This window comes from Microcaecilia unicolor, chromosome 1, assembly GCF_901765095.1.
Source record: "Microcaecilia unicolor chromosome 1, aMicUni1.1, whole genome shotgun sequence".
Lineage (NCBI taxonomy): Eukaryota > Metazoa > Chordata > Amphibia > Gymnophiona > Siphonopidae > Microcaecilia > Microcaecilia unicolor.
The window spans coordinates 479044213-479058749 of NC_044031.1; the positions used below are offsets into that span (position 1 = coordinate 479044213).

General features: G+C 40.9%; 1 protein-coding gene across 2 annotated transcripts in view; it reads left to right on the top strand.

Moving 5' to 3' along the window:
• DSG2 (desmoglein 2) overlaps window positions 1–14537 on the top strand; it is a 106933-nt gene that overhangs the window by 37913 nt on the left and 54483 nt on the right. For both annotated transcript variants that reach the window (XM_030213788.1, XM_030213796.1), the window contains 3 exons: window positions 6318–6437; window positions 12950–13111; window positions 13285–13429. In XM_030213788.1, coding sequence (XP_030069648.1) covers window positions 6318–6437; window positions 12950–13111; window positions 13285–13429 — 427 coding nt within the window. The remainder of the gene's footprint in view (window positions 1–6317; window positions 6438–12949; window positions 13112–13284; window positions 13430–14537) is intronic.

Here is a 14537-nt window from a genome sequence, read left to right on the forward strand (position 1 = left end):
GCTAAAGCCTGGCAGGAATCCGCTTCTACCAGATTCCTATAGGCCAATATCTCGTTTGAATATAGAGGCCAAATTGTTGGCCAAGATCATGACAAATCTGCTAGCAAAACTGTTAACTTCTTTGATCTATGGTGCCCAAGTAGGATTTGTAGTAAGCCGTTCTGTAGTTAAAAATGTGCGCGAGGAGGTCCTGGCGCAGCATCGACTTCAGATAATAAACCAACTGGGGGATTGGAGAGTGAGCTCTTCCCCCCGAAGATATCTGGAGCGGTTTCTGTGGAGAAATTGGATCTGGTGAAGCCAATAATGTCACAATGGACGTACTATGGGAAGTGCTGCAGAGTGTGAATAACTCTCTTCTTCAGATGTGAGTTAAAGAATTTATATTAATATCTAACAAAGTGGAAGGCCAAGATATAAAAATAGAGACTTTGGCTACTGAAATGGTTTCTCTACGAAAATCAGTTAATTTGGTAATGACGGACAGCCATGTTTCTTGTAACAATTGGAATTTCTGGAGAACCAATTAAGGAAAAATAACTTGAGGATGATGAATTTTCCTGTAACTTCCTATATATCAGCTACTGAACTGTTGAAGAAATATTTCTCTGATATTTTGTAAATACCTTCTGATAGCCACCCTCTGGTGTCTAAAATGATTTATATTTCCCTTAAAATTTTCTTTATCAGAGAAAAGAGATGTGAACTTAACTGACATTTTGGAAAATTCAGAAATTACAGATAGAGTTATAGTATTAGTGACTTTCGCCTTTGATTTAGATAGGAACAATGTTTTGAAATTGTATTTCCGACACATGGCTGATAGTTTTTTGAGTTCAAAGATGAACATATTTCCTGACATATCAAGAGAATCGCAGACTAGGAGGTGTGAATTCTTGGCTTTTAAGCCAGGAATCATTGCCCTAGGTGGGACCTTCCTAGTGTGATTCCCTTGTAAGTGTTTTATTTCCTTATTACTTATTTGTTGAACCTAAGAAATTACAAGAGTTTGTGGAGTTGAAAGAAGAGATGAAGAACCCTCTGCAACAACTTACTTTAGTTACCACTGTACTGGCTGCAATTACCGATTAACCTTCCTCCCTCAGAAAATGTGAATTGTAAGATTAACCATTTTGAGTTTTTCTTATTTTCTTTGAGATTGTTTTCCTGATCTTGGATCTTCCAATTGTGGACAATTATATAATATACTAGTAAAAAAGGCCCGTTTCTGTTTTAAAGGAAACGGGCGCTAGCAAGGTTTTCCTCGGAGTGTGTATGTTTCAGAGAGAGTGTGTGAGAGTGACTGTGTGAGAGAGAGTGAATGTGTGAGTGTGTGTGTGTGACAGAGAGAGAGAGTGAGACTGGGTGCGAGTGTGTGTGTGAGAATGAGAGTATGTGCCAGGGCCCCCCCCCTCCCTCCCACTTCTAGGGTGGCCGCCCCCCCCCCCCCCAGTCTGTCTCCCAGTTGCAGGGTCCCCCCCTCCGTCCCAGTTGCAGGAGGGTCCCCCTCCCCCCCTTTTTCCCAGTCGCAGGGTCCCCCCTCCTCCCCTCCCTCCCTCAATTTAAAAACGACAGTGTAAAACAGCAGCCCCTAGTTTTGCTTGTCTTTTAGTGTATACGAATGACGGCTGCGCAGGGGAGTGGAAACAGAGATTAACCAATGTGCTTCCTTGCTTACCTCCCCTCCCTCCCTTTCTCGCTTTTTCCCAGTTGCAGGGTCCCTCCCTCCCTCAATGTAAAAACGACAGTGTGAAGCAGCAGCTTCTAGTTTTGGTTGTTTTTTTGTGTATAGGAATGATGGCTGCATAGGGGAGTGGAAACAGAGATCAACCAATGTGCTTCTTTGCTTACCTCGCCGTCTTGCCGCCCTTCCTCTTCCTCTCTGACGGTCGGACCCACTGCTCTTTCCCTCCCCCCTGTATTCCGATTCGCCAGTCTCCACATCCATTCGGTCGACGTCTCGCCGCCCTCCCTCTTGGTCCTCTTCGACAGTCCGAATCTTTGGGAGGGAGGGCGGCAGCATTTTTTTGAGGGCGGAGTCAAGTGTTGAACTGGGTGGGAGGGGCGTGAGGGCGGTTAGGTTACGCGGAGGGGCGTGAGCGGTAACGTCACAGAGTGTGGGAGGGGCATGAGGTGGGACGTCACTGATGGTGCCTCGGAGACCACCGATCCACGGTCCCAGGCACAGAACGTTGGAGGTGAGAATTATATTATAGGATATTGATGAGAGAAAATGTTTTCTTGTTCCTTTATATTACTTTCTGTTTTTCCTTACATTTATGTGATAAATGTGAATGTAATTAAGTAAAATAATACATTTTTTAAATTTATTTGGTAGTGGAGGAGTGGCCTAGTGGTTAGGGTGGTGGACTTTGGTCCTGAGGAACTGAGTTCGATTCCCGGCACAGGCAGCTCCTTGTGACTCTGGGCAAGTCACTTAACCCTCCATTGCCCCATGTAAGCCGCATTGAGCCTGCCATGAGTGGGAAAGCGCGGGGTACAAATGTAACAAAACAAAAAAAAAATAATAAATTTTTTAAAAATGTGTGACAAATTCTGGCTTCTTTGGAATATAGGGAGCAGATAGATTGCCAGTCTCTCTTCGTTAGCTTTGATTCCGAAAAGGCCTTTGATAGAGTTATATGAGACTTCCTTTTTTCTGTTCTCCAGGGCTAAGGCTTGTACTTTATACATGCCATCTGCATTCTTTATGCAAATCCCCAAGTGAGAGTGGTAGTAAATTGTATTTGTTCAGACACCTTTCCTATCCTGCGGGGCACTTGACAGGGCTGCCCTCTCTCCTCTCTTTTGTTCGTTCTTACTTTGGATCCATTGATTAGGGATATGTACACAAATCCAGATGTCAAGGGGTAACAATAGGCACACAGGTCTTCAAGCTGGCCACCTTTGCAGTTGATCTCTTAGTTCATCTACTAGAGCCGCAGACCTCGCTTCCAAATATGGGGAGTTTGCAGGTTTCTGGTTGAACTTTTAGAAATCGGAGGGTTTGCCATCCACTGGCGCGGTTAAACACCTTTGGAGGATCAGTTCCCACTGCTCTGGGCCATGAAATCTTTTCATTACTTGGGTATACGCTTGGGGATGCAGCCCTGCAAGCTCTAGTCAAGTCAACTCTGCCAAGATATTAGCCAACACTAAGCACCAGCTTGAGTCTTGGCAGCTCCTACCTCATTTTCTGATGGGCTGGATCAATTTATTCCACATGATTCTGTCTCCTAAATGTCTTTGTCTTTTCAAGTGTTTCCCGTTTGCCTCTTAAAGAAAGATCTCTCTTGTTTGATTGCACAGTTCTGTTGAGTGGGCAAAAAGCCTAGGGCTCGTTATTCTTGGCTCATACGTAATTGGGCGATGGGGGGATTAGGGCTTCTCTGTGTTCAACTGTATAATCAAGCTTACCTCCTTAGGCATCTCTACAACTAGTTGTACCATACTCAGGACTATACACCCTATAATATTAAGGCTGCATTTTTTTCTCTCTCTATCACTTCAACTCCTTATTGCATGTATCTAGCAGGTCGCGTCCTCATTTCTGGGGCCACAGTGTTCTTTTGCTCCCGCTTTGGGATGTTTGACGTTTCTTGGTGAGCCTACTGGTGGGTAACCCCGCTGTTACGGATCAACTCTGTATTCGAGGAAATCGGTATTTTTGTCTGGGAGGGAAAATAGGGCCTTTCTTGGGTGGGAAGCCTGCAGGTTATTTATATTGGAGCATGTTTTTACACAGACTGGTGACTTTAAACAAGTATCTAACCTAATTGTTTTAGAATCATGAGCATGGGGGGACGCGTTTACATACTGCCAATTAAAGCATTATCTCTGTAGCTTGGATAGGGAAGCCTTGCGAGCATGGTTGGGAAATCGCTTACACTTCTTTTTTACCTCAGTATCATATCATATACCTGGTCTCTATAAAGCACTCTGTGAGTGGGAACCATGGAAGGATTTTAGCCCCTGCATGAGAGATGGGAACAAGATATAGGTTCCCCATTGCTAGATTGGGATGTTCAGGGAGCTCTTGCCATTGCCCCTAGGGTTATCACTGATGCCCATTTACAAGAAACACATTTTAGAATCATGCACAGGACTAATCTCTCTCAACAGCAATTGGCACTTGCTGGAGTGCTTCTTTCTGCTCTGTGCCCTAAATGCCAACTTGAGGACAACTCCTTTTACCATTCCCTTTGGAGCTGCCCTAGAGTGCAGTGTTTTTAGTCCACTGGGTCAATTGTTCACCTCATCTTTACAGTTTTCACTTTCTTTGACTCGCCAGGCATGCCTGCTGGGCAGAGTGGTTCTTGGAGTTTTTGAGGACAGGGGTAGGTTTTCTTTGTTTATAGAGCTGAGAGTTGTGGCTATTAAATGTGTCCTGCAGGCATGGATCTTGTCAGAGTCTCCTTCCTTTTGGGGATGGAGGGCTCAGGTACGTGCTTTGGCCACCTGGGAGGCCAGCAATGTTTGCACTTCTCCCAGACTGGCTCAAAAATCTTTGGACATTTGGAATTCTTATCTCCAGCTACTCTCTCCTTCGGGCAGGAGCTTGTTATTCAATAGACTGCAGCATTGATTGTTCCAGAAGGATGCTTGCTGTGGTTCAGGGCAGGGGATAGGTGGGCTACTTGGCTGGGATGGAGGGGATAGATAGTAATACCACTGTTAAACTTGGTAACATTATGGTTGTTAGTTGCTATGTCCAGTATTTCTGCAGCAGATTACTATATGTTTGTACGTCATTGGTTGGGACTGTGGTAGTTTCTTGTCATCAATGAAATTGTTGAAACATAAATTGGAAGCAAAGGTGCCATTCGTGTACCTTAATATCCAAAAATGAAGCCTCACTACTACTGAAATTTAATTCAAATTTCAAATTCTTATCTTTGGTGTTTAACCAGTTGTGGAAAGATTGAAACTCATCCTCATCCCAAATCAAAAGTATGTCATCTATTTGTTTTAATCAACTAGAACACTTCATAAAGGAAGTAAAACATATTGAATAGAAGTGGTGCTATGAAGAGCATTTTTTATTAATAAACTTCTTAGTTCTACTATATGCTGGTCTGCTTCGTCTGTTGATTGTCCAAAATACAGACAGTCCTTTGGACCTTAGACTGTCTGCACTACACTTGATGGAAAAGTGATTTCTGGAATGTACGGTGTGTTTGTACAAATATGCACAATGGGAGAATATAATATTTTTAAAAGTTCAGAAATGTGAGCGCCTTTAGCTGCTGTAATTTTTTATTTTTTGTTTTCTTAGGTACAGTGTATAATATGGTGTTAGTATCCTCCCAGATGATTTGGGAAGGAATTTGTAAACAACACCAAAATGTAGGCGCTGAAAATATTTAGCACTAAGGCGCATGCCCTATTATGAGAATAGCTCTTATATAGAATAGTGTTTAGCATAGATCCTGCTTCTTAATTTGTGGGAGTCAGACTTATGCCTGCTAAAACATGATGTAAATGCCAGCACCAAGTTAAGCAGTATCCTTGAATTGCGTGTGCAGCTTTTTTTCAGAACATCCCCAACATGTCCATGGCCACACCGTCTTTTGAAATGCATACCATGGAAGTTAGGTGCCATACCTTATAGAATAGCATGCATCCAAAAGCATGTGCAAATTTTAATGAGTGCCAGTTAACATCAATAATTGGTTGTTAGCACCCAATTGTTGATTCACAACTCATGCAGTTTAATTTGTGCATGTATCTTGGAAGCACACCCAAAGTTGGGTGTGCAACTTTGGACACTGTATACAGAATCCAGGGGTTAATAGATACTGTAAATTAAACTAGGGCAGGGGTCCTCAAATCCAGTCCTCAAGGGCCACAACTAAGCCTGATTTTCAGGATTTTCACAATGAATATGTATGAGATCTGATTATATTCACTGCTTCTATTGCATGCAAATAGATTTCATACATAATCATTGTAGAAATCCTAAGAACCAGGCTGCATTGTGCCCCTGGGGCTTAATCTGACTGTAAATGTTGGGTCTCTCTCTCTCTTAACCCCCCCCCCCCCCCCCCCCCCCCCTTTTCAACCTTCCCTGTTTGGCCTGTCTTGGTCTTAGACTATAAATGGTGTACATTCTCCTGAAATAACTGCACCAATAGAAAAATTATATTGACTATTTGAAAATTGTGTGTAAAAGTTCTTATGAACGCAGGACAAATATAGGATAAAAAAAAACAAGTATTTTCACTAGATTTCATGAATGAAAAAGCTAAAATACTAAGCAAAAACATTTTATTAATAGTGATTTTTATTGTTTGAATTGTTTTTCTGTTTCTTTAAAGGTTATGAGTAATGATGATATTTCACACAATTTGCATAATTTTGTAAGACAAAAGCGAGAATGGATCATACCACCCACAAATGTCATGGAAGAGGTGGACAATAAGAATCCAATTGCTGTAGTAAGTTAAAAATAAATATATTACACAATGTTGTGATTCAGGTTTTAGTGTAAACCATGAAGAAAAAGTGCTATAGCCTCCAGGGATTGAAGCATCAGACAGTAAGGGTTGGTTTAAGTCCTAATTTTCATTAGCATTTTCATTTTCAACTTCACCTAAGAAAATAAATATATCCATATTTGTTAATATAACCATTACCATTCTTTACAAATACGGAGCCTTTACATCTACCATCTAATTATGCATATATTAAAGCAACAATATTGCTTCTCAAATTCTAATTAATCTAATTATAAAATTGTGAATCATTACTAGGTAATCAAATATTAATTTTTAATACATGCTCTTTAGGATGGTTGTTCTGTCCTCTTGACAGCCTCGCACTAGTTTATAACATGATCCTAAAATGTGTGTAATGCTTTTACTGTTATTCTCAGTTCTAAGGACTATCATTGCTGCAGTTTTTCACTGCAAAGATACATGAGCAATGCACTGTGGGTAGTTCACAGGCAGTGCAACCACACTTGCTTGGCTGTGTAAGAACTGTTTCACTGGTTGTGAGGCTGCCCAGACCTCCTCTCTCTCTCTGCCAAGCTTGGCTCTTTTGTCCTCCTGCTGTCATTTCCTGGTCATTCTCACTGTCTCTGTCCTGGGAGGTCAGCCAGGTATGACCTTTCCCTCCAATCGAGAGCCGTCCTCTAGGACCACCCCTTGCTACCCAATGGCAGGCTCTGTCCCCATTGGTCTCTATCTGCTCCTCCCTGAGCCTGTGTGAAGCCTCAACACCTCTTTGTCCTTTCAGCCATGAGGCATTCCAACATCCAGCCAGAGACATGGAGCATGTAGCATCTTATTCCAGACAGCTCTGTCCTGCTGAAACTCCCTGTAAAGAACCTGTTTTTTTTTTACCTTGAAAATATCTCCTCTTTAATGAGAGATTGCACATTCCAGTCACCTAGCTTTGGACCATTTCTACCTATTCACCTATCCTTCCCCCCTGCAATATATCTACTTCTCTTCAGATCTCCATCCCCAACAGCTCTCAAATTAAGGAGTCTCTGTGTCCTGGAGCAGCACCTCAGAACATCTATCTGTGAGTAAATTATCTGTGATTTATTCAATAAAAGAAACGTCATAAAAATAATAGAGACTTCGGGTGATTGGTGTGCCAAGGTTATACTCCAAGATATTGGGGCCTCTAGTTATCAAGCCCCAGGAGTCTTGAACAATGGTATCTATAATGTAGTAAGTGCACATACAGACAGCATTTGGAAACCTAGAGCATAATATGTTGTTATTGTAACTGTGGGAGGAAAACGCTCCCTAAGAATCCAGCTTTATAAGAAATTGAAAGAACCCAATCTGTTTTGTCATAAGCTTCCTTGTAAAGAATTTATGTAAGGTGTCTTTTTTTATAGGGAAACCTCATATGAAGACAGTAACTCTGCAACTACAGCAATTATGTTGTGCTTTGGATGTCAGGAAGGGTGCATTTTAAGGTGCCGATTATGACTTTTAGAGCAGTGAGAGATGGAAAATCCAAGTATTAGCAATGAAGTTAGAACTATGTACCCTAACCCAGGGCCATGAAATCAGACTCTGATCTCCTGCTCCAAATGCCAACATGGAAAGAGGTGAAAAGTTCCAGTTTACAAAATAGATATTTGTACTTGTGGCACCAACATAGTGGAACAACCTCCTAGAGAGGCTAGGATGGAAAAGGGCTTGAGCGAGTTCTGAGGATTGGTGAAGATGCATCTTTTCCCTATGGCTTAAGCTAAAGCATAGTGAAGGTGCGAGGTGAGGGCAGTTATGCCAAGTGCAAGACAGTTGAGATCTTCTGGGCAGGATGTATGAGTATATCTTTGTTAATATTTTGTTATGTTTTATTTGTAAACCATCTTAATGCACTTTATTGGTAAGGGTAATATATAAAATTTTTTAGTAAAGATTTAATTATTTAAAAAATATATATAATGGGAGATAAAGATTGGAAGACCAGCTAACCTACCGATTTTACTTTCTGCTGCATTGCTTTAGACCATTGTTTTCTAACCAGGTTGCCATTGAAAATCAACGCTGCCTGATGCTCAGGTCCAGACTTGCACATGAGGGCTGTTCTCTTGGCATTTTTGTAGCAGCAACAAGAGACAGTAGCAGTAGCTGTTCAATGTACAGGAGCTTCTTTCTGAGCAAATATGTAGTCACACCTGCCTCTCCTTGCTAGAGACATCATGATTCCCAGACTGGTAATTGACAGATAGGGCATGGATAGCTAGGCCCTGCTTTGTACAGCCCATATTGCTCAGCGTGTCCCTCTCTTTCCATTCCTGAGCTAACTCCTTTTGAGTCCTTCTGGTGGGGCTTCCACTGTTTCCATAGCATTTCTTTTGACCATCTGAGTCCTCTCCCATTTCCGCACTGCCTGTTGGATGGAGGTTTGTGTACTGCACATTACTTATGAAAATGTAGGTATGCATTTGGACTTAAAAAGGTCATGAAACACTGCTGCAGACATCACTTAATCTGTCTTGGCTTTCTTTTCCTCACTGCTAAGAATCCTTTGTGCTTATCCCATGCTTTCTTGCAATGTATTGGTTTTGCCTCTACCATCACCACTGGGAGGCTACTCTGTGCATTCAAAACTCAATATGGACTTAATTTCAGCAAACCTCAATGTATATAACACCTGAACAAGCTGAAAAAAATTTTTTTAATGATCTCTTCTGTATTGATGATACTAATCTACTTAACTTGGAGGAAAATACCTCAAAAGTCCCAGCTTGACAACAAGTATAACATCTTCAATGTCAGCTTTTGTTGGACTCCGTTCTTATTATCGGTCATAAAAATCACCTAAGACGGGTAGGCAACTCCGGTCCTCGAGAGCCACAGGTCAGGTTTTCAGGATATCCACAATGAATATGCCTGAGATAGATTTGCATACCATGGAGGCAGTGCTTGCAGATTTATCTCCTGCATATTCATTGTGGATATCCTGAAAACCTGACCTGCGGCTCTTGAGGACCGGAGTTGCCTACCCCTGTCCTAAGAAATTATTCTTAAATCTTTCTATTATATTTTTCAATTGTGTCTTTTTATATATGTACCATGCATCAAATCTCAAAATAATTAAAGGGACACTTAGCTCTCTGCTGCTACTCAATGGGGCTCTCCGTTTCACTCTTTCAAACAAGCTTCTTCAAGGGGACTAAGTGCTCCGTATCTGAAAACATGTATATAAATGTAAGTGAAAAGAATATTTGTTGTTCAAAAACCTACAAGAGAAAAATAAACTTATTTTTTTTTACTTCCTCTTGACACTAAACATGGCGTCTAATAGCTAAAGAACGCTGACCTTTTCCCTTAACCGGAACTGGAAATCAAGCCCTTTAAATAGCCATGTATTAACTCTTCATGATAAACTTCATTGGCATAGTTTAGTTCGAGCAATTTTATAACCATCATCAGAAAAACACTGTCCATTCAATCTGTTCATTTAAACCCTGAAGTTCTAAAGATGTTAAAATATGTATCCAGTGTTTTGTAACGCAAATCCCATACCATTTGTGTAGCTTTTCTTTGCACCGCTTCAACTTTTTTTTTTACATCTTTAGCAAGATACGGCCTCCAAAACTGAACACAATACTCCAGGTGGGGCTTCACCAACGACCTGTATAGGGGCATCAACACCTCCTTTCTTCTGCTGGTCACACCTCTGTCTATACAGCCTAGCAACCTTCTGGCTACGGCCACCGCCTTGTCACACAGTGAGGATCTGAAGGCGCTGAAACAATCACCCCAAGATCCCTCTCCCCACCTAAGACATATGTCTCCCAAGGATTTCTACTCCCTAAGTGCATCACTTTGCATTTCTTCGCATTGAATTTTAATTGCCAAATATTAGACCATTCTTCTAGCTTCTGCAGATCTTTTTTCAGGTTTTCCACTCCTCCCCCCCCCCCCCGGGTGTCCAGTTACAAATCTTGGTGTCATCCGCAAAAAGGCAAACTTTACCTTCTAACCCTTCAGCAATGTCACTCATAAATATATTAAACAGAATCAGCCCCAGCACCTATCCCTGAGGCACTCCACTACTCACCTTTCCCTCATCCGAGTGAATTCCATTTACCACCACCCTCTGGTGTCTGTCCGTCAACCAGTTCCTAATCCAGTTCACCACATCAGGTCCTATCTTCAGCCTGTCAAGTTTATTCAAGAGCCTCCTGTGGGGAACCGTGTCAAAAGCTTTGCTGAAATCTAAGTAGATTACATCTATAGCACGTTCCTGATTCAGTTCTCTGGCAACCCAGTCAAAGAATTCAATGAGATTCGTTTGCACGATTTACCTTTGGTAAAACCATGTTGTCTCTGATCTTGCAACTTATTGGCTTCCAGGAAATTCACTATCCTTTCCTTCAGCATCACTTCCATTACTTTTCCAATAACCGAAGTGAGGCTTACCGGCCTGTAGTTTCCAGCTTCTTCCCTATCACCACTTTTGTGAAGAAGGACCACATCCGCTTTTCTCCAATCCCACGGAACCTCTCCCATCTCCAAGGATTTATTAAATCTTTAAGAGGACCCACCAGAACCTCCCTGAGCTCCCTCAATATCCTGGGGTGGATCCCGTCCGGTCCCATGGCTTTGTCCACCTTTAGATTTTCAAGTTGCTCATACATACTCGCTTCCGTGAACGGTGCTATATCCGCTCCATTGTCATATATACTTTTGCCAATCAATCGTGGTGGTCTTTCTCCAGTATTTTCTTCAGTGAAAACAGAACAAAAGTATTTGTTTAGCAAATTTGCTTTTCCTTCATCATTATCCATATAGCGGTTTGCAGCATCTTTCAGTCTCACAATTCCATTTTTAGTGTTCCTCCTTTCACTAATATACCTGAAGAAATTTTTGTCGCCCCTCTTTACATTTCTAGCCATTTGTTCTTCCACTTGCGCTTTTGCCAGACGTATCTCTCTCTTGGCTTCTTTCAGTTTCATCCGGTATTTCTCTCCGGTGAGTCTGAAATGTGCTGTATCAAGAAGAAGTTCTCTGGGTGGGGCCAGCAATGATACAGTCTGATAAATTCAATTTGATTCAACAATCAGATTCCACTAGAATATAATTTTTCTTTAGTAAATCTAAATATTTCCACTAATTACAACAGTTTCATCAATGTAAAATGCAAATTTATAACCAGTTGGGAGACTAAGAGGCTCATTTTCAAAGCACTTAGACTTACAAAGTTCCATAGGCTACTATGGAACTTTGTAAGCCTAAGTGTTTGAAAATACGCCTCCGCCGCAGCTTTTTTTTCCCTTTTTTTTGCCTAGGATTGTCAGAACCTGTATACAAAGTTAGAATGCTACAGCAAGATTTAGCAGGGTGTTGGACAAGAAGCAGTTAGAAAAACCTATCCTCTCTACTATCAGAGCTAGGCAGGAAGAGATATTTTTTTTTCTTTTTTGGGGGGGGGGGGGGCATGGTTATAAGACAGAGAAGTGCACCACAATACAGATTAACAGGATAGCTTAATTAAGCAATAAATTCAAGCGAATAGATATATCAGATAGCTAAAACAGTAGACAGAAAGTTGCTAAATTGGAGTAAAATAATCAGAAATCACTTAGCAATATTTTGGTTCCGGTCCAGCACATGGATTGCTACAAACAAAGTGGTCTGTCTCCCTATTCAGAGCCTAACCCACCTCCTGCTGTGCAGTGATTACCTCATAGTGAGTCTGAAAGGTGCTGTATCAAAAAAAAGTTCTCTGGGTGGGGCCAGCAATGATACGGTCTGATAAATTCAATTTGATTCAACAATCGGATTCCACTGGAATATAATTTTCCTTTAGTAAATCTAAATGTTCCCACTAATTACAGCAGTTTCATCAATGTAAATTGCAAATTTATAACCAGTTGGGAGACTAAGGCTGCTTTTTTTCTTTTTGCCTAGGATTGGCAGAACCTGTCCACAAAGTTAGAATGCTACAGCAAGAGTTAGCAGGGTGTAGGACAAGAAGCAGTTAGAAAAACAGACTGTGACTTTCTGTGACTCTCTGGGGAAAAAGTGGCTAAAGTTATAGGTCCAAAATGTTGAGACTGGCCGATTTGTCATGTCATAGGTCTATTCTGTAACTTTTTTTTTTTAGTTTTTTTTTTACATAAAAGTTCAAACCAAACACCCCCTCCCCCAACAAATTTATGATCATATGGCATGGTAATTATCAGAAAGTTTCTTCTTACCGGCTACTTGTAAGTATATAATACACACACTATCAATTATTCACTGATGTTTCATTTGCCAGTGTCAATGTCTGTTACCTAGCATGCATATGTATGTTTTTAGGTTTCACTCACGCAATTTCAGCTTACCTTCAGTACTTTGTTGGGAGGCATGGCTAGTATTAAATGCAGTTTACTGTGATTTTGACTAAAACCTGATTATAAAACAAAATTGTTGCTGATTTAATCATGTATGTTTTTAATTTTCTTGACATATTTTCTTGTCAGATACAATCTGATGCAGAGCTGGATAAGTCAAAACAAATTACTTACAGAATCACTGGAGATGGTGTGACAGATCCACCCTATGGATTATTTGTAATTAATAAAACAAGTGGAGCACTGAACATAACAAGAAGAGTAGACAGAGAAACTAAAGCAATATATTTTGTAAGTTAAATCATTGTTTTATTTTCTTATAGTATTCTTATGGTTTGGTTGGGGCTTTTTCCCCCACTTTAGTTTCTAAATGCTTTTGCTTTAAAATAAAGGTGTCCGTGCATAGCTATTCTTACATACCACACACATTTTTTTGATATGTATGTTGTGTTACTATATTTCAGCTGACCGGTTATGCTGAGGATCAGAATGGAGTGGCAGTGGAATCTCCAATAGCACTTCGAATTAGAATTCAGGATATAAATGATAATCCTCCAGTTTTTACTGAAGAAGTATTTATTGGTGCTGTTGAAGAGATGAGCTCATCAAGTAAGATGTTGCATTGTTATTTTAGTTAACCAAATAGGGCAGATTGATTATGTTTAGCTCATTTCAGGAATGTGGACTTTTCCATTAACAAGCTGGATTGAGTCAGGCGACATCTGACAGCACCAGGGTGGAACAGTTGTCCTAGAGCTCAAAACTGAATGTAAAGCTCTGAGCCTGTGCACTGCATGCCCAAGCTCAGACATGTCGGTTATGTGTGTGCCGGTCTGCTTAGTTTTGTTCTTTCCACTCTGCCAAATGAATACGAAGCAATACGTTCCTAAATTTCTGCAGATAATGGTCATCTTATGTTCTTGGTAATTTTCTTTTTATTCCATTTTCAAAACGACATACTTACATTGAAAGAGAGATTCAGGTCAAGTTCTAAAAGTTTGTTTCTGTGTCAGTGCACCAGAATTGTATTCCTCATCCAATTTGCTTCCAGTACCTGGGTGCAGGTTGTAACCAGGACCCCTGTGTCTTTTCTGTTTTGCTGTGTCCCTTAAATCACAGAGAGAGCATCGCCTTCATCTATGAAGATAAACTTTGGGAATATGTGACAAATAATAGGCGATAGAGAAGAGGTTGTGTCAGCTAATGCTGTTTTTCAGATTACATACCTTTGTATAGTGGACCATGAGGCAATGTGTGGTCCATCCAGGACACCTTCAGATTCACTAAATACCTAAAATCTGTTGCATAGCTTAACCATCCACACACACAAGTTATTCCACGTAAGCTGCAGGTGTCTCTAATGGGTCCCCACTATACAGACCAACTGAAGCTGGCCTGCAATTATTCATATGCACCACTTTTCTCTCTCCCCCCCCCCCCCCCCAAAGTACTTGACAATTTACAAAGTTATAGGCCTCTCAAGAGCAATTAGATACTTGAGGAACACTGTTGTAGACCACCCTAAGTATAGCAAGGTATTATAGCACAAATTTCACTTTTTGCCTCAGTCTACTGCATACTTTTTATAAATTCTTTGCACTGAGTAGCATAAATCTTGAAAAATTAACACTCTTACCTTCAAACTCCAACTGTCGGGTGTAGCAGGCTGCCTGAAGCATAAGGTCTTTTACTTGTAATTCGGAAGCTTTATAATTAC